The sequence below is a fragment of the Microchirus variegatus genome (assembly GCF_963457635.1).
Source record: "Microchirus variegatus genome assembly, chromosome: 6".
Classification (NCBI taxonomy): Eukaryota; Metazoa; Chordata; class Actinopteri; order Pleuronectiformes; family Soleidae; genus Microchirus; species Microchirus variegatus.
Window position 1 is genome coordinate 20,973,563 of NC_139807.1, and position 21,025 is coordinate 20,994,587.

The window sequence follows — 21,025 nt, forward strand, 5'->3', positions numbered from 1 at the left end:
AGAACCAGAGTTTTGAGTGGGAGGACCAAAGAAAAAGACACATAGACAAAGGGGCAGAGAGATTGCAGAAAAAAGAAGAAGGACAGAGAGAGATGCAGAGTTGGAGGAAAAAAACAACACAGAGACAAACACAGTAGGAAAGGAAAGGAGTGAGCATTCCTCTCAGTGAGGTCAAGCCACTCAGCAAACAAACAAACAACGTAAGCAGCACACACACAAAGGGGGTGAGGCAGTGTAAAACAACAAAGTGTCTCAGTCGATTGCCTACGCCTTACTTTGTCTCCCCTCATCACTTACATAAACACAAACAAAGGCCTTTAAATTCAGCATGGCTTTTTGAAGTGGAGCAGTGACATGCGCTTGGGTCTCATTTGTTGATGATTAATGCAAAGTTAAAAAGAATACATGAGGAATGTTAGAATATATGGTGCCTTTGATCGCACACTGCTGTTGACCATAATTGTCTGCAAGTTGACGTCCCTGCATTACTTTTAATTACGGCTCAAAGTCAAAGTCAGTGTCACAATATTCATATGCACAAGCTGAAATGAAAAAGCTGAACACCGAGATGATGATGATGATGATTTGGTTATAGGGACGGCGCAATGGCACTTTTTTTGTGTCTCATACAATATCAATATGACAAAGTGTCAATTGAAACCATATCAGTCTGATACAGTCTTTGCCCTTCTTTTAAAGAACTTGGCTGAAGCATAAGACATTTGAAAAGTATAATGCTACAACTGCATGGCAGACATTTATAGCACTAAATCTTTTGATACATGGCAGACATCTCTATTTACAGCATGTTGCCTGTGTTTAGTGGAGCATTTCATTAATAATTAGGGTTTACGGATCATATCTGACTTTACTTTTTATCCGACACTGGATAGGACATATTCAATAAAATATCATTACACTATCTCACTCCACGTATCTCCCTCCCACAATGTTGAGCAGGTTTTCCTTCCATTGTGAAACTAAGGGTGCTGCTCACAGCGGCTGGCCAGCGATCCATTCTTCCTAAACAGAGTGATGGAAAACAATCAGCAGACTATAGATTTTGCTCGGGCACAGCGGGTCACCAGAGCGCATCCTGGACACCTGGACATACATCCTGGGCTACAACGCTGAGGTAAAGTTCCAGAGGAGCGGCCCGGAGGGAAACTATAGCTGATGGGAAGTGAGACGCCAGGTTGGGGGGTATGAAGCTGGCATGAAGCATGCTGTCTGTGTATTCACTTAGCAGCAATAATCAGTAAACAATGAATCATCAGTGAGGGCTGAGATTAGGGCGGCATGAAGGTATGCTGCTCCACAACACAGTGGCTTGTCCTGCAGGGAAAGGAAGCCTGAGTATCCTTCACTGAGAGTGTGGTGCTGGTGTGTCTATTCAATTAGGAGCAGCAACGCAAGCAGCTATGTAGCACATTGGCTGTGGGAGAGCACTTAGTGGACCTTGCGCTAGACTGTCCACACACATCAGAGCATTGACAAAACAAAGCCTTTGCTCCTGCACACACACACACACATAACCATGCACGTCCACATGTATATCATCACACCAAGAGGCACACACTCGCGCTCTTCACGCCTCATTTGAAGAGCCAATTGAGCGCATCTTCTAGGGCAAGTCACGGACTAAATCCTGGAAAACGTTATTCCTTTCTCACTTGCAGTATCGCACATGTTCACACGTCATATATGAGAGCTTTCATATGGTAAATATATCTTCATTCTATTTAACTGCCCTTCTAACTCTATCGTTTGGTCCTGCAATTTCCAACACCAGAAAAACGTCTTAAATAGCTCTCAGAGAAGTAGGACACTACTCATTTGGGTCAGCTCTGGCCGGCCAAAACCCATCATTTTGGGACAGAACAAACACCGACACAAAGGCAGAGGGAACGGCCAAGGAGAGAGGCCAGGTCAAGCAGGGAATGTTGAGCAGTAATGACAAAGCAGTTTACAGAGAAAATAGAGCTACAACTGTGCTATTTGCAGCAGCTCAAGCCAAAAACCTCACCATGTCATGAAACCCAGAACTCTTCAGTGTAACGACATTTGTAAATTGCAATTTATATGCGCTAATAAACTGACTACCTGCATTCAACTGCTGGGTATGAGCTCTAGTACTCATAAAGTGTGATGGCAGCTCTGTTTTAGTTTATTGGGGGACGGGGGAAAATACTTATATCCAGTGTGCTTCTCACTGTTTCTGTCGCAAAACCAAAAACAGGATCATTTTTATATTTCATACTGAGATAAACTAATTCAAATGGGCATATACTCTGGGTTTTGTTTTGTGTTCACCAATGAAAGGGAGCCAGTTGTTCAAGAAGTGAGAGTGCTGAAGGTCTGGATGAGAGAGAAAGAGGCAGTGCTGTTTTAGAGGCTTCTCGACCTCCAAAGTCCCTGCTGTCAATCAGCGCCTGCTGTCTGTCCCCTGGGGCCGTGCTTTGCTCCAACCCGAGGGGGTGGGGGGGTCGACCACCGCAGGGAAAAAAGAATACAACCAAACAGATGCAGAGAGTTGCAGGTCAATGTGTGATGGTGTATATGCGTTTGTGTTATATTTTTTGCATGCCTGCAAAGTCCTAGGCCTGCTCATGTGTGCGTCTCCATATGTATTTGTATACAGTGTATGAGTTTATCTGAGGATGAGAGCTGCATCTGTGCCTGTGTGTGCATGCATGCATGTATGCGTGTGCATGTGAGTGTGTGCGTTCTCATGTGTGTGGCACAGATTTGTGAGGCAGCCAGCACCTGAGGGAGGGGAGTTCTGCCTGCATATTGATGAGCCAGCAACTCTGCCTCTTTGCCCCCAAGCCCTGCACAAACACCACAACCAGCTCAGGGCCAGTCCTTTTCAAAAACCTCCCAAAACATCTAATGCAGCTGCCGATCCCCCACAACACCCCCCCCCCACCACCACCCACCGACCCCCGCACACAGACCCCTCCACCTATGACTGCAATAAAAGAAACACATCAACAAGGAAACACACCCTCTTAACACAAGGACCTGCTCAAAATCTCAACACGGTCTAAGAAGATCTCCCCTCTCATAGAGAAAACAATAAAACAAGACGAAGAGATGAGGAGCAAACTAGCTAATACTACAGTATAGAATTGTACAGAGCAGTTCAGCTCAACAAGGTACAGTCCAGAAAGGTAAAACCTGATGTGGCTTGCAATCCACTGTGAGGTGTGTACAGGTCAAACGTTGAAAGCTGCGTCAGCCACATAAATCATAAATAGTGTGAGATCATAGCAGAGTGACACAGTGTGGCCTGCCAATAAATTCAATGAAGAAGACAAATACAGTACAGTAAACACTGCTGCACACTGAGAGTATTCATTTAAAAAAAAAAAAAAAAAGACACACAAATAACCTTAAATCCTCTCTCTGTCATATTATTATTTAAAAATATAGCATTCCATTGTTCCATTGTAGATGGCACCTAGAAGTGATCATTCTCTTTTCAGTGTATCTTTTGCTGCCCCATTTTTGCACCCTTGCGATGGCTCCCCCCAGCAGACTGGTGCACAAAATATATAAAAATAATAAGTGATAGGGCTGTCACATTTATTTGAAATTCAGATCTATTAAACTATCTATGACTTAGACCCATGGTTCTCAAACTGTGGTACCTGTACCACCAGTGGTATGCAAGCTTCCTCTGGTGGTACTTGGAGGAAAATCAGAAATACTGTTCTACTGTATACATCAGGGAATTTGATCAGAGTGGATAGAAAACAAAATAAATAAATACATTCAATAATAATAATGAGAGTCACCTTATTTCTGACTCCATCTTATCTTTCACTATACCAGTGTGTGAAGTATATGTCTGGAAGAGGAATATGATGAGAGAGCAAATGATCATATTACTGACTTTGCTCTGCCTATGTACACCACTGTATTTTAACGTTCGTGATAATGGTGTTACTTCAAGAGCTCAGTATTTTCTCAGGTGGTACTTGGGATAAAAAGTTTGAGAACCACTCCCTTGGAGGGAAATGTCCAAATAGAGATAAGTGCTCAGAACAGAAAATTCAACTGTGAGAGATAAGTGGAACACACAGACGTCACCAAAACGTGGAAAAGCAAATAATGAAGACCTCAGTGTTTATATCTGTAGATTAGAGTGGATTACAGTCAGGAGAGTGAAGGATAACTGTACGGCATGAGTGCTTTCACCTTGTCACCAACACAGTCACAGATATGAAAGTGAAACTACACTGAGGGGACGGAAGGCGCTGCCAGTAAACCACATTAGCATCAAATGCAAATAAGAAGGGGGGCTAATGGCTGGACAGGTGCAGACTGGGCCTCTAAATGACACACATACACCGACAAATTAGATGGATGAATTAAACATGGGTGGGCTCGGCTTGGGGGGCTGGCAAGACTGACATAAAGTCAATGACATACATTATTCACTCGCGCACGTTAGCCCAGCCAAGACAACACATGACCTCTCACCCCAGGAAGTGCATCTAAACATAACTAGCAAAACAATGATGGGGTTCCCCACAAGCACAGAAGACAACACACAAACAAGTGATAAATTGGTTTGGAAAATAAAATAAACTTTAAAACACAACAACTGCCAAATTGTATTTTTTATTATTATTTTTTTTTTTATATATATATATTTTTTTTAATCTTCTAATGATCTGTTAAGATCCAGGAGACAGAAGCAGCTGAGAGGTGAACTAGGATTGTTTTGCATATTTCTGGTAAACAAGTGCTTATTACCCCACATGAAGCGGAGACATTCCACTGGTTTACAGAACAGGAAGCTGTCCGCCATGACATCATCCTCCCCGGGAGGAGCACTTCCTGCCCGACATTCTTCACTCAAGACACACACACACTCGCCAGGAAATAGTCTCTATCAACACACACACACACTTCTGGGGAAATAACCAACATCGATGTGGATACACAAGCACACACACGCATGCAAGGAAATGGGCCACATCAACAGTGGGCTGCAAGGAGTGTGTGCAAACACAGACACACTTAAAAACAGCAATAAACCTGAAAAAAAACTCTCCCTGCCTCGGGGACACCCTGCGGCAAGCCTGAGGGAACTGGACGGGCAGGAAAAGGACAAAGGACACAGGTGTTATTAGGACACATGGGGCCGGAGGGACAGTTATACCCCCAAAGCGAGTGGGACTGAGAGATTTGTCCACAATTACATGGATGTAAATGAACAACAACAGTTCTGTGGGGAGACAGATTTAAGAGGGGCTATGCAGAGATCGCAAAAGGTGCACATGGGTGAGAGGGAAATGTGTTTGTGATTTGAGGTACATCCAGGCACATGATGGACTGACTGGCAATGGCTGCATATGATTAACCCCACGCTAACCAGGAATGATGGAGAGAGGTGGAAACGGAGGTGGGGGGTTAAGGGCTCCCCTCATATTATCCTGCCTCTGTAAGAGGCTTAAGTGGACCACACATGTTTCCCCGGGGAGGACATACAGAGGTGCACAGGAGCTTCTCACCTTTCAGCTGCTTCCTCTGCCCAATGTCAAGCACAGACACAACATGGCATGACAAGATCTCTCTGAAGTTCCATGAACTCACAACTTTGGAGATTAAATGCAGAAAATATGGTATGAGCTGTCAGATCAGATGGGGCTTTGAAACTCATCGAAGACTGTCTGCAATGACAACAGCTCTTGTGAATCTGGACACAGCCTCAGCCATAATGTTCCCAAGCTAAAAACAACCACAGGGACATAATGTGGAGGACGCTTCTGTCAACTTGAGTAAAAATATGAAGCATCACATTACAAAGTGAGTTTCTGCCACCACAGTCCGAACAAATGTGTCGTAATTAAAATCTGATTTGCATTCTTTGTTCAACAGGAGACGAGCTACAGAGAGGGAGATTCTCTGCGTGAGCGAGTACAGTACCCAGAGCGCTGCCGATCCACACTGTACCAGATTTGTTCTCCTAACAATCAAATAAGTTTCTCATTAGCTGACTTTATTTTTCCTCATTCCTGCGGTTTTGCTGTAGTGGCCTGTTTCTCCTGTCTTTATGAGAGAGAGCTAATTAGGCAATCAGACCCATTACTCTTCCAGAAGAGTTAGAGCTAGCCCAGCTAATTAGGGCTGTAAAATCTAATCATCTCTGTGAAACAGCAGAGGGCTAACGAGCCCTTATTTAACAAACTAAATAACTTCAAGGGTGGAAAGGGGCTGTTGATGGTATTTATTTATGAATTTTAAGGAGGGGAAACTCATAGTAATTGAGTCAGTTTCACCCTCACAGTTGTTTCTTTATGAATCTCTGATTATTACAACTGCCAAGAATATATTGGCCCTAAATGAGCAAAGGCATATACTCTCCTCTCCTTTAGGCGGATTTCCACTGGACGCGTTACAGCCGCGGCTGTGTCGCCGTTGCAAATAGCTTACATTCTAATCAATGAGAGCATTTCCACCCCTGCGGAACGTCTCAGCAGCGTCCTAGATGGGGCTCGCCGCGCCAAAGCTCTTTCAATAGGTAGCAGTTCTATTTTTGCCGTGGCCGCTGCTGAACCGCGTAAATTTAAACAGAGCAGATCACACTACAGGAACAGGAAGTCTGACACAGAAGTAAAACACTTTCTTCCCCCCTTTCAAAATAAAACACAATACGCAGGTCATATAGCCTATCACAACTTCACATCAACATTACGTCGTGACCTGTGGTGCCAGGTCAACAGTCAATTAATCAGAGCGTCTTGGAGAGTCATAATGTACGACGAGAGACTGATTGTTGAAGTGGAGAAACATAAAATCATTTATGACACCAGATCAATAGTTCTTCCACGTCGGAGAATAAAAGAAGCTGTGTGTTGTTGTTGTTTCCTTGATACACACAGTCTATCTGTGCCGCGTCCGTTGGAGATTAACGCGTGATCTTCCGTGAATACCGCTGGCTCCCAAGGCACCGCGCCGCTGCTGCAACGCGACCGGTGGGGATTGCCGCTGGGCAGAGGACAAAGCAAAAGCGCGCCGCTGACGTGCCGCAGCTGTAACGCGTCCAGTGGAAATGCGCCTTTATTCCTCTTTAAATCAAGCTACCAACAACACACACACACACCAATCACTTTCCTGTCACCTGACCTATTTTCCTGTCCAGAAAGAGTGCTCGCTGGAGAGGAAAGTGGAGATATTGCTGTTGTTTTTCCTCCCTCTGTTCTAATTTGTTGTTCGTTAATGCTGCCCTCACACCTGAGCCACTGGGCGTCGGGGGAATACTGCAAGCGAGCGGCCACAACACATGCTCAGTGTGGGAACGCTGTTCACGACACAGATCGGCCTGCATCAACAAGGTGGCTCCGGCCAAAGTGTGGCAAACTGTGGGGGAAAGTTTCCCCCAATTGCAGGCTGGGTTCAAGACGAGGAGCGACACAGGGCACAGAAGAGAAATTCAACAAGTATACACACAGGGAAACAAAAATCTGAACTACAGCACAGAGTGATGGGCAGGCGTGTTGTCTGAGGCCATGTGGCGGGGTGCAGCTGTCTCAGGGAGCGCTGAGGTGAGGCCTTCCGCTTCACTGGAGCGGAACAAGGGTGGCGCCCGCACAGACACGCACACATACATACACAGGTAAAGAGTATTTGACAGAGCAGCAGTGAGAAGAGGACAGCTGTGTTCATCAGATGGCACAGGTCACTGCCCCATTAACACTCACACAACGACACATGGATGTGACAAATTCAAAACCAGACATGAAACCTTAATCACCTACAGTGCAAGTTATTTCTATTCAAGTGACAACGCACACAACGCAGAGAAGGTGACACACTTCAGCGTGCACTCTCCTTCCTGTCTTGATCAGAGAAGCCTTAAATCTGCACGCTTCAGCTCACGCACAAGTATAAACAAATAATCTCCCTCACGCTGTCTGTCCACGTGTGCCAGTGCAGGCCACACAGTAAATCTACAGAGCACTTCTGTTTTTCTTTCTCCCGACCGGCAATAAATCACGCGAGCCGCAGCATCAGTCAGTGTTAGTTTATGATGGAGGGGGAAAGGTGTATGATCAAAGAACAAGTGTGTACAATACCACACCCAACCTAGACAAAGATTTAAACAAAGACACACACACACACACACACACACACACACACATATATACAAGGCTTTAGCCCTGAACACTCACAGCTAAGTCATCAGTGCAACCACACAAACATTGTATAACCACACACTTGAAGCCGAGTTCAACAGCTCCGTGATTGATCCTCCAAATAACACAGATACCACTGGAATATAATTTACCGCAGTTGCACACATTTTACTTGCACATATGATTATGGCCTCTAAATGTTTAAACAACCTTTTGGCCTGCTGTATTATTAGGCCTGAAGGTGTCATTTTCTCAGCCAAATCACATATCAGAGATCACCTCACTGCGAATTTGAACTTTGTCATGATTTTAAATCTAAATGTGCTTCTTCATCATCTCCTTCCTGCGTGTTCCCACGACAGCGCAGCATCATGTCAAACAAGGGGTAGAGTTTGCTTACCTGTCGATGATGACGGGGTCTGACGGGGTCTCGTTCCTGTTGCCACAACTCTTCTTATCGCAGCATCGACTTCAGAGAGGCGAGAACAGAAGAAGGGGGGGGGGGGTCAGAGACAAAGCACCTAGTTGTTGCCATGATGTCAACGACAGACAGGGCAAGATAAGGTACAGTTCAGAATGGCTGAGGAAGTCAGATGCGCGCATACAGGAAAGAGAAATTGGAGTTAAAGGGAGCGTGAGACTCTTGAGAAGCTTAAGCACAAGCATAGATTGGATTTCTGTTGGGCTTGTCAAGTTAAGACCGAGGCTCTGGTGCTACAGCAGGTGAGATCAGTGAGGAGATTTTAAAGCAAAGTTTGGAAGGGAAGAGCAAAAACAATGAGCTTGAACGGGGCTGGATACAAACTTGCATTAGCCTCCGGGGCTCAGGTTAGCTCCATTTCTGTCAGACATCACACATCCAGACATCTTATGTTCTCTATTTTTCCCCTGTGCCTGTCCCCTCCCTCTATCCTGTCTCTCTCTCTCTATCCTGTCTCTCTTTCTCTCTCTCTCTCTCTCTCTCTCTCAGAAGTGGGTCACAGAGTGGTCCCACTGGACCTGGGAGCAGTGCATGTTGGGTAGAAGGGGGATGCATACTGATGTGACGAGTCCTTTCTGAATCATTTGACTGCAGCACAATTTAACAATGTGTTGTGAGATATCGCCCGTCTCACTCACCCACCACAAAGTATCGCTGTGTTTACCTTTCTTCTGCATCTGTGTGCACGTCTCTGTGTGTGTGTGCCTGTGTGTGACAACTGTGTGCACCTACTGTATGTATGTGAGGGGAGGAGATGGACATAAAAGAGAGGGAGAAGGGGGGAGATTGACCCCGCCCCCCCCCCCCCTCACTACCACCACTACGTTCTTGAGTCCCTGAGGACAGGAGGCTTGGAGAGCCAGATCAGATTTCTGATCTCGACCGTTTCCTGCAGCATATGAAAACAAGTGGTCTAAATTGCCTTGTGTGATAACCAGGAAGTGGCTACACTTTAGCCACTGGCGATTTTTCTACACGGACCCCTCTGTGTATTTCCGAGATAGCCGGTTTGTCAGGGAAAATCACAAGCTCTGTGATGCATTTACTGATGCTTTTTATTGATTTTAAATGCTTACTGCGTGTGTGTGTGTGTGTGTGTGTGTGTGTGTGTGTGTGTGTGTGTGTGTGTGTGTGTGTGTGTGTGTGTGTGTGTGTGTGTGTGTGTGTGTGTGTGTGTGTGTGTGTGAGTGTGTGAGAGAGAGAGAGAATGTGCGTGTCTTTATTTTATGTGTAATTCGAGTCCCACTCTGCACATAACTCACTGTCAGGCCACAGCAAACTGCATGTATTACACAGACTAAGGAGGATGGGTTTGAGTAATGAGCTTTTCCTTGTCCTAATTAGCTGAGCATGAGAAGGATGCACACACGCACACACACACATACACTCACACACTCACATATATATATATATATATATATACACACAAAAATAGGCCAGGGCCCATTTCCCCAACCCACTTTGAGGAAAATGATAAGATTTCTATTGTAATTTAGCCGTGTTCTTCTCGTCTTTGCCCCCTCTTTATGCCAACAAAGACACCTCGCATGTGAGAAAAACATTCATCTTCATCTGGAGTGAAGCAATGAGTTGTATCTGAGCGTGTTGTGTCTTACCTGCACATGATCTCGTGGGTCAACAGAACCCGGCACATCTCTGGGTTTTTATCCTGTCCCTCATAGACAATTGGCTGAAGGAGGAAGAAAACAGAACATTGAAATGAAAATGATTTACACTTTTTTTTTGGCACACTAAAAAAGGAAAACAAAAACAAGGCACACACGATGCAGGTGCAAATGGAAAACAGAAGACGAAGAGCATGTGTGTGTGTGTGTACATGAGTGCATGTGTGTATGTTTGTCTTTCATCTGGGAGCAGTGTTGTCAATCTGGCAAATGTGTGTATCGTGGGAATCCAGTCCTCCTGAACAGGAACGCTCTGTTCCGAAAGAGACAGTAACAGAGAAATTATTTGTGTGTTGGTGCATGAATGTATGTGTGTGTGTGTGTGTGTGTGTGTGTGTGTGTGTGTGTGTGTGTGTGTGTGTGTGTGTGTGTGTGTGTGTGTGTGTGTGTGTGTGTGTGTGTGTGTGTGTGTTTGTGTGTGTGAGCAGTTGGACTGCCAGACTGGAGTATAGTGCACCATCTGGTCCATACAGCACAGCGTCCAAAAATCTAGTCTGGTTACCCCTCCAACCCCACTCAACATGCTCTCCAGGGCTGTGACCACCCTGCACACACACACACATACATGCACAGAGATAAACATGCAACCACACACTCACACATCCATGTGCACACACAGACATCCTCTCGTACTCCTTTCAGTCTAAGGCAAACTCTCTCTCGGGCATAATGGCACTAGAGGCAGAATTGGCAAAACAAAAGAGTTGATATCAAAACAGCGTTGAGGGGGCTTGTTTCTCTTTCGTTATCGAACTCATCCTAGCGGAGTATTCCCTCAGTGTGCGCTACCCCACGTGTGCCGCTCTGTATTGCTTTTGTGTGATTGAATTTGCCATAACACACTGTGGGATAGTTTGCTCTGTTTCACATTGAGGAAATGAGGGTCAAGGTCCTCAACGAGTGAGCTGGCATGCATCACTGTCTCTGCCCAAACACGAACACAACTGCCTCTGCACCTTACTGAGATATTCACACACACATGCACGCACGCACGCACACACACACACACACACACACACACACACACACACACACACACACACACACACACACACACACACACACACACACACACACACACACTACTATACTGCCTGACTCTTGTAAAAACACACACACACACACATGCACACACACCATCCCCACAAATTGGCTGCTGTGCAGAGGCAGACTATGAGGACACATGTCCTCTGCTTTTCTGGGCCTCTGTAAATGTATTCCACAGGTAGGACAGGTCGTTTATCAAGGCGGCTGTGCTGAAGTTGAGGGTCTCAGACACAGGCATGCAGCAGGGTGAGGGGGAGGAGGAGTAGAAGGGGGGGGGGGGTCAAATTCAGACAAACACAAGGAATGGACTGAGCCAGAGTTGCATTCTGTGACGCTTCACTTCAACGCAAATGCCTCTCACCTGTTTAGTCATGGAGTCAATGAGGCGGACGTATAGGTCCTGCTCAGTCCTGATCCCTGCAGACACAAAGGGAAGAGCTATGGTTAAAAGGCAACTTGCAGATTTCAGGCGTCACATCTGAGAAGGGGGTATTCCACATCAGCATGTTGATTAGCTGTGACTTCCCCTGTGAGACACTTGAGGAAAACCCAATGAGTGCAAACTGTTACTAATGACTCTGCTGTCTCTGCTGCAGGCTGACAGTTTACTTAGAACTGGAAAATCAAATGTAAATGTCTTGAACCTGAAAGTATAGTAATTGTGAAAATTTTCCAAAACACAAAGAAAAACAGTTTTTTAAATTAGAAAAAAAATGAATTTAATTATTATTTGAGGTAAGAAAACGTTAAAAAGCAGAATGTGAAGCATTTTTAATATACTCCCTAGGGTCCTATATAAACTTACTTATTATAATAATAATAATAATAATAATAATAATCATTTAAAAAATATATTAATAATAATAATAATAATAATAAATAAGTTATTATATAATAAGTAAATAAGATCACTTTATTAAGCATATGAGCTTTCATGAAAACAATTACATAAATAAATCAAACCCAACAGCGATCTGACCTCGGAAAAAACATTCATTTCCTGAGTTTCCTCGCTTTGCGTAATGATGGCGTGTATCATCATTCACTCGCTGCTTTTGTTGCAAGATGCAGAAGTTGCTGCTCCATAAAAAAAAGAAAAGGAAAAAAAGTGGACATCCAAACTCACCGTTACTGTAGAGGAGCTGGAGTCTATAATGGATCCCATTGTTGGTCTTTTCCCCCGTCATTTCCTATGAAAATCAAAGCAAACATGCAGAGGCGGTTAGAGCCAGCGAGCCATCTCCTCCTGGGACGTTCACTGATATTTTCACATGTCTAATGCGTTGGAGGAAGACGAGAATTACCTCCATTCACAGCCAGAAGAACAACCAAAAAACATTTACATGCCAACTTAAAAAACCCTTATACAATATATATATATATATATACACACACACACACACACACACACACACACATATGTATATATATATATGTATATAAAATATAATAATATTATAATTAAACAAAATGAAAAACAATATTTAAAATATTTATGTGGGACATTATCAAGCCATAAAATAAGATGCATTTACATCTTTATTACTGTTTATAATTATCGATTGCTATATATAATAAATTATTGCGTGATATTATACTTGATAGTAAACAAACCGACACTGGGCTAAATGCTGATGAATAAAACAAGCTGATCCATATTACATTTGAAATGAAAACACTAATATTGATGGACGTTACAAATAATTTAAATAAAACACCTGCAGGGTTATGTTAGAAAATGTGAATTATAGTATAGAGTATAGAAAATGTGTTGTGTTTTTTTTTTTACATGAACTTGATATTGTAAATTAGTCCAAATGTGATTTTAGAGGTTTTGTAATTGTAGAGAGAAGCAGAAATAATTACAGGTCTGTAAGTCTTTCAGGAAACCACATGTAAAAAAAATCACATCAGGACCATGAGTGAGATCCCTGCTGAGTGCGTCTGGCCACTGTTAACACACGTCTGCTCATTTATCACTGTGACTGTAACAGGCCATAATACTGTCACCCCACCCCCCCAACACACACACACACAATGTATACCACATGAGATTTATTTCCTCCTGATTTTAATATTTTAAACCATTATTATCATTTGCACAAACTCACCTTTTCCTTCTCTACAAAGTCCACATATGTGGTTCTCTCTATCTCCACCGGCTGACCCTGTCTGTCGTACAAAGCCAGCACGAAGTGGAAGAAGTTGGACTTGCGGAGGTTGGAGGGCGGCTGCTTCTCGAAGTGTGCCCGCGCAAGACCCACACCGCTGCGGACACAAGCACAAGCCAGCGGCGCCCGAAATGACAGTCAGTCACCAATAATAATAATAATAATAATGAGAATTAGAAAAAAAATATATAAATTCAATATAAATGTAAACATGAGATAAATCAACTTCACAAATGAAAAACCCGCAGACACGTGTAATTGAATTAAAATATTTAAAAGCAGGAAATGCACATTACGCATAATAAAACTAATGAGTTAAAAAAATATATCAGTAAAGGCCTCAACGTGTTAAATATGCCACTTTAAATTAGCATAATTGTATCAGTTCGTAGGCCTCAGAAACTGTTTTTAGTTTAAACCTGGACATTGTTTCGTTTTATTTTGAATTTAAGAATAACTTAATTTAACATGGAAAACAATGCATATTTGTGCAGCTACAAATGGGGAAAAGGGAACAGCAAAGAGAACAGGAGCATTAACTCTTAACAAAAGCGCGCTCTTAAATCCTAACTTAAAATACATAAATAAAAGGGAGTGTGTTCTGTGCTGTAAACCCACTTCGAGTCAAACATGCACATGCTGTATGTATTAATCACTCTGGACTTCTGAGCTAAAAAAGTTAAAAGTAAAAAAAAAAGGCCAGAACAGAGGTTATCCAACAACTGCGTCCTCTGGGGGCGCGCGCTGCCCCAAGTGATGCTGATGCCACTCCGTCTTTAACACCGCACATCTTTATGCGCTGTCGGTCTCCACCACACGCACCGGCGCTGCGGCCGCTTCAGGCTCACCTCTGGGCGGCTGTGTTGGCATCCAGCACGCCGGCGCCCTGCATCCATGTCCGAACCGCGTTCATCCCGGCCACCATGGGCTCTTCTTTCATACTACTCCCACTCCTCTGGATGCTCTCGTGGATGCCAAACATCAAAACGCACCTTTACGCTGTCGTCCTCTCTCTCTCACTCTCTCTCACTCACTCACTCCCTCTCTCACTATCCTCCTTTTTTCTGCCTCCCCTCCGCTTGCGTGTGTTTGATCGCGCTGTCAGAGGAGCAAAGTGGTGTGGTCTGTTGTTACACTTGGCGTCGAGTTGCGCGTGTGTTTCTGAAAGTAAACAAAAAATGCGACATGTGAAAGGAAAAGTGGGATCTGTCAGCATCAAGGGTTCGCTGCACCTCTGCGACTCCAGAGGAAAAACACCGAGGAAAAGAAGGAGGTGAGCGGCAGCAGCAGCAGCAGCAGCAGCAGCGGCAGAGGCTATGAAGATGATCAACGTGAGTGCGATGAAAGGGGAAGCGCAGGATGAGAGGCTGCACTGAGTTGGCGACGGTCCCCGGATCAAGGTGCCGCCGCAGCAGCAGCAGCAGCTGACAGAAAGAAGTCACTTTGTGCAACAAACAGTCCACAGCGAGAAGGAGATGAACACGCTTCGCCCTCTTTCTTCACAAAGTCCTCTCCTCTGTTCATCAGACGAATGAAAGGGAAGATTACGCGCAATTAAGGGAAGAAAAAAAGCCAGTCCCGGGATTGAAGTGCGTCTCCGCTGCTACTCATCAGCTCCAGCTCCGGTGATTTGCGCTCTCTCCTTCCCTGAGGAATCACTTTGGACCATCGCTGTGATGCCAAACACGAGAGAACTACTAGGTGATGGAGGCGGGGTCTATAAGTCAGAGCAGGAACGCCCCCCACTCTTCTCCAAACACAGTTAATAACACGGACAATCAGCTGTCCACCAACCCGACCAGCACGCTGCCTGCCTGCTGTCCCCGCCTCGTCCCACGCAGTGTCCCGCCCCAGCCACTTAGCCAGAAGCTGTGCGCTGTATGTGTGTGTGTGTGTGTGTGTGTGTGTGTGTGTGTGTGTGTGTGTGTGTGTGTGTGTGAGTGCGTGCGTGCGTGCGTGCATGTGTGTGGGTGTGTGGGTGTGTGTGTGTTTAGAGATGGCAATTAATGTTGTCACGACAATCAAACATCAACTCAGGGGAGAACATTCGTAAAAAAATAAATACAATGAATCCACGCAGTTTAACCGCAGAGACTGAAGAGCAGAGTGTTGAAACATTTATCCGACGTCATTTGAGCTGCAGATGAAAGTATCTGCAAAACAAGACCAAACAAACAGAATCTGATCAATGATTTCAACAAAAAAAAAAACAGATCTAACGTTTTTAGTTTCTTTACAAAGAGACAGAAACGAGGAGCTGCAGCACTTGTGTGTGTTTACTTCAGAAATCATCCACAGTTCAGTTTTCCACAGTGTTTCTACTTCACCTCGGTCTGGAAGCAGAACAACAGTGACTTCATTTCAACATAAAGTGGCATTGAAATGTTATATTTTCCTTCTAAAAGAGAGCGAGAGAGAAGGAGAGAGAAGTGAATCAGCTGCGTGGAGCTGCAGTCCAAGTGAGAATCATCTCTGGCAGATTATGAGCTTAAGTAAAGTTTCCGCTCACCAAAAATCCTGGCAGCAGCCGCGTCCTACGTTTTTTTTTAATTTTTTTTATTATATAATTCTGTTACAGCTCGATGGTTTGGAATTTGCTCTGATTAGATGCATTACATGAATCTGGTGCTGAATCCAACATAAACATGAGGATTAAATCTAAACTGTGCGCTCTTTCTCCCTCCCTCTATCCGGCTGTCCAACAATATGCACTCACTTCAGAATAACTGCACAATGGCACGAAAACACAAACAAACAAACATACGAATATTTCATAAACACTGCACAGAAGTCCATCCTGTTTCAAAGCGAGTGAGGATGTTGCTGCTCTGTACGCGCTCGTGGTTTCCCCTCATCATTACCTGCAGAGTCATTTCTGAATTGCCAAATCGAATTGGCTGGGGCCATCTGTTTGTTTGATCCTAATGAAATGGAGAGAGCGCGAGGGTCGTTTTGATATCAGGAGGGGCATCTCGGAAAATTAAGATTTCTATCAAGAATTGTTGGATTGGGGGGAGTTCCGCGCGTCGCTGATTGCTCACATCACGCGTTAGTTAAAACTACACACTTTAATTTGCGCTAATATCGTTATATTGTTTCGTCTAAAACTGTGTTTGTTTTTTATTTGAACGGCGTGTGGCCATAAAAAGACCTCATCACTATAAAAAGAAAGTCTCACACCAGTCTTTATAATTATTACACTGGATAATAAGATAATAAATATTGGATTAAAGACAAAGTTAATTGTAGTTTTAAACTTTTTTATAGACGGAAAATTAAAAAAGAAAAAAACATTATTTCAAAGTGTGTTTACACACGTTATAAATATAATATCTCATACATATTGATGCAAATTATATAAATTATGATTGAATAAAAAATAAGAGACGCACACACACATATATATATGTATATATATATACATATATATATATAGACAGTTGATAAATGCCATAAACGGTCAAGGTTAGAAACCAACCCCCCACAATCTTCTTTCTTCTATCGCTGTTTATTTCTGTCTCATGCTGTGAAAGGAGAAAAGAGCAGCACCCACGTTTAAGTGCACGACACAATAATTAGTGATAAATAAATAAAACAGTGCCAGAAAGAAAAATCACACACACACACGGTCAGAGCCATCCTTCAGCACATGTGTTTGATTGTGGCGCGGGTCTCTCTCGACATGATCTAGCTGCCTCGGTCGGCATGCGGGCCATCTCGGACACTCGGGGCCCGTGGGGACGTCCACGTGTATCAATATCACCGCGCGCGAGCGCCGAGACTCAGTGCTAGCCCAAATATCACCGCTCCGGTATCCAAAAACAGAGATGTCAGCTGGGACCCGGTGATCCAGCCATGTTAATACTGTGATTCACTAACACCCAAGCAGCCAGACATCAAGGTTTGCAAAGTATCTCGTGGCCATTACGCGCAGGCTGTGGATGCATGGGACACGTAAACGTTGTAAAAGTGTGTGTGTGTCCCGGGTGTTACTCATATCGTGGAGACCTGCATGTGTTAATGCAGTCACATTATGTGGACATTATTTGTATTTTAAGGTGAAGACGTGTTATATGGTTAGGATGAGGTTAAGGTTAAAGTTAGAGTTAAGGTTAGTCAGGAAATCCTCAGTCATGGAGACTAGACTCACTCTGTGTGTACTTAAAAAATATGACTTCTCTCTCGTCCTCATGAGGCACAACAACATTTCTGAGAAAGTGGTTAAGTTTAGGACTAAGATTTAAATTGTGGTTAAGTTAAGGTTAGGGTAAGGGACTTTAACATATTAATTTTATCAGTGCCTTCACAAAGAGAGCTTCGTAAGAATAAGGTTAAGTGCTTGTTTTTGTTGCCTCTTTGGGACACTGATTTTTTTGGCCCTCATGGGGACAAAGGCCACGTTCAAGTTAGGATTAAGAGGTTAGAGATAAAGGATGTCTCACAAAGCACGAGAGAAAACAAAGCTGTATTTACAATTTATCACTCAATACAGTTAGAAACATCACAGCTGACCACACAGCATGATTAACTCCACAAACACAATCACAGCAGAGAGAGAATATGGTTTGTTGTAGTTAAGATAAGGATAAAATGAATACAAGTCAAATAAATGATCCTTACAAGACAAGCCATGAAAACCTGTGTGTGTGTGTTATGACTTATGCTCAAGTGTCCACATATGGGGAGGCTATTAAAAATCCGCTGTGTTATAACTCTAATAGACATTTTGAAGTAACTGATCAGAAAAGGTGGTGGGGGCCCCGCACACCATCTGCCACACAACCAGCAGATGTTCCTGTAAATCAAGAGGTTGAGCTGATGATAATAATGGCTCAATTGAATTGAAGACTCGTAAAAATGACTAGTTGTAAAGGAACAAGTCAGGCATATGCTTATGAGAATGAGCCTTATGTCTAACAATATGCTCCCCCAGTCAACATAAAATGAGATAAATATAGATGTTAACCATTTAAATGTGTAGACAAGTTGTCAGCCTGATTTCCTTGATACCTATATTATTAATAATAATAATAATAATAATAATAATAATAATTATAATAAATAAATAATGAGTGTTCACGGTGAGGCAGAAATACAGGAAATAAGGAACTGATTTAAAGATGAAATCAAAGGCGAACAATAGCAAATGTATATTTCTGCTTATAAAAGATGTGAGCACAATAAAAATGCTGGTCATTAACTTTCTGGTAATCAAATCTGTTTCACTGTCTCGTGATGACCTCCCTCACTTCAGATGGCCCTAAGCATGAAACTCCACACTCACAATGTTGGTGCGATGGCACCCTCTAGTGGCTGCAAAGAGACAATGCACACGTTGAATACAGTTTTCCACGCAAGTTGGTTTTATTCTCAAATGTAGCACATGCATAGTAAGTAGTACGCTGATAAATGCCATCTCTCCAAATCACTTTGTGTCTGTGCCCATTAATTCACACGGTCAACAAATGTGGACAAGGTCAACGAGGTCATAAATTCATGACAACAAGATGGAAATGTCACTGGTCTTATCAGATGGAAACCTGTTAGAATAAATCACAGGGATTAACTTCACTCTTCACCATCCAGCAAACAACAAGCATCAGATTTTCTCCATGGACATCCCTTGGATTATTTGAAATGTCATAATTCAATTCTGTTGTTGTGGATAAAGAGTTCTGTGAAGTTAGTGACGGGTGTTAATTGTTTGTATTTCACGTGTTATAGCCAGTGAAGTCTGAGGGCAAAGTAAAGTGTCCTCTTTGGCTGTTTCTGACCAAATTAAATGTTGTGATTATCCGTTAAATTGTTTCTGGAATCTATAAAATATTTATTGGCATTGTAGGCTGATTCTTAAAGATCCATCGTGAGAGACATCCTGATAAGCCTATTAGAAACTGGAAATTCAAGTTGACTTTTGTTTCAAACTCTCTCACACATACCACTATACTCTCATACATTCACTATCATGTTGTTGCATCCATAATAGCGTGAAATAAAGTATGATAGTAAATGTACGTGACTATAGCACTGTTTGTGAGAGAGTATGATCGTGTTTGTAAGAGAGTATGAGTGTTCGTGAGAGAGGTATGATGTAACATGTGAGTGCAAGACTGAATTATTTCTCAAACAGCCTCTCATATCAGTGTCTGAACATGTCATCATTAGAAGAGGCCATTAACTCCACTCTAACCTAATGATTGCATTAAACAATGAGCCAAGGTCATGACTGATTCATCGACAATATTAGCACATTTATATGACTCACAATGTTCAGTGAATCGTTCACATACATCAGTGTTTTACACACATCATTTACATACATCAGTGTCCCCAACATAAACATGATCTCCTTTTATCTGTGGTGCCATGAGATCATGATGTCAGTGTATTACTGATAGTATTTGTCATGCCTGTGTCTTGTTTGTCTCCTTTTGTGTCTCTCACTGCTTTATTTTGCAGTTCTCCTTCCTGTGTGTGTGCTTGTGTTTCTCCCACTTACCTGCTGTTTCTGCTCACTCCCGGTCCCTTTTCCATTCCAGTGCACTTTTTGTAGTTGGCGGTAGGATAAGTCCCACGTCCTACTGGTTTGGATGGGCTCTGGAACGCAGCATTAAGCCTGCCCTTCCCAGTGTGTTTTGTCAGATTGTCACTCGAGTCTGTGTCTCGCTTCTTGTGTGTTAATCTGTCTCCCTGCCCTGATTCCTGACTTCATGTGGTTTTTTGGATTTATTTGCCTGCTTGTTTTTCCTAACTGCCTGTTTGATCTGTGACCTGTCTGCTTCCCTGTGTCCTGACTTTATCCTGTCGAATAAATCCTGCCTTTTTGAACTTTGAAACTCTGTCTGCGCTTGAGTCCTCTGTACAGCCTGACAGTATTAGATTGTCCAGTTTAACACACACACACACGCACGCACACACGCATGCACACATGCATACATGTTGTGCTCTGGGATAATTGACTTTTATTAGATAAAGTTAGACAAACATTTAATACACAATTAAACCAAGAGTGCAGCAAGCATGACTCTAATAACTGTAGATGACAATGCTCTTTAGTTTGACCTTGCATGGGGGGAAATGCAAAGACAAAAATAAGAACATTTTTCAAAAGTGTCAAATATATTATCTATAAAATACAGCCTATGACCAAAATGATCTAGCTTCGACTATAGGCTATGTTAAAGAGGTAGGTTTTCAGTCTCACCTTAAAGGCAGAGATCGAGTCAGACTGTCTGACTGAAAGCGGAAGTTGGTTCCACAGGAGAGGAGCCTGGTAGCTAAATGTTCTACCACCGATTCTACTTCTAGTTATTTTAGGAATAACCAGTAGACCTGAGTTCAAGGAGCGCAGTGGTCTATTCGGTTGATATAAAGTGATTAAGTCACAAATGTAAGAAGGTGCCTGATTATTCATGGCCTTGTATGTAAGTAGAAGCATTTTAAAATCGATTCTACTTTTCACTGGGAGCCAGTGAAGAGAAGCCAAGACAG

At 43.1% G+C, this 21,025-nt stretch overlaps 1 protein-coding gene across 6 annotated transcripts in view; it reads right to left on the reverse strand.

Moving 5' to 3' along the window:
- The window catches only part of LOC310928981 (transcription factor COE1-like), a gene marked incomplete at both ends in the record, with an annotated part of 53,533 nt that extends 39,017 nt beyond the window's left edge, over positions 1-14,516 (reverse strand). For 5 of the 6 annotated variants that reach the window (XM_083891661.1, XM_083891658.1, XM_083891660.1 and 2 more), the window contains 6 exons: positions 8,551-8,619; positions 10,248-10,321; positions 11,725-11,780; positions 12,490-12,553; positions 13,475-13,631; positions 14,383-14,516. In XM_083891661.1, the coding sequence (XP_083747787.1) occupies positions 8,551-8,619; positions 10,248-10,321; positions 11,725-11,780; positions 12,490-12,553; positions 13,475-13,631; positions 14,383-14,516 (554 nt within the window). The remainder of the gene's footprint in view (positions 1-8,550; positions 8,620-10,247; positions 10,322-11,724; positions 11,781-12,489; positions 12,554-13,474; positions 13,632-14,382) is intronic. The other variant, XM_083891659.1, reaches the window with a different exon arrangement.
- Positions 14,517-21,025: the final 6,509 nt, after the last annotated feature.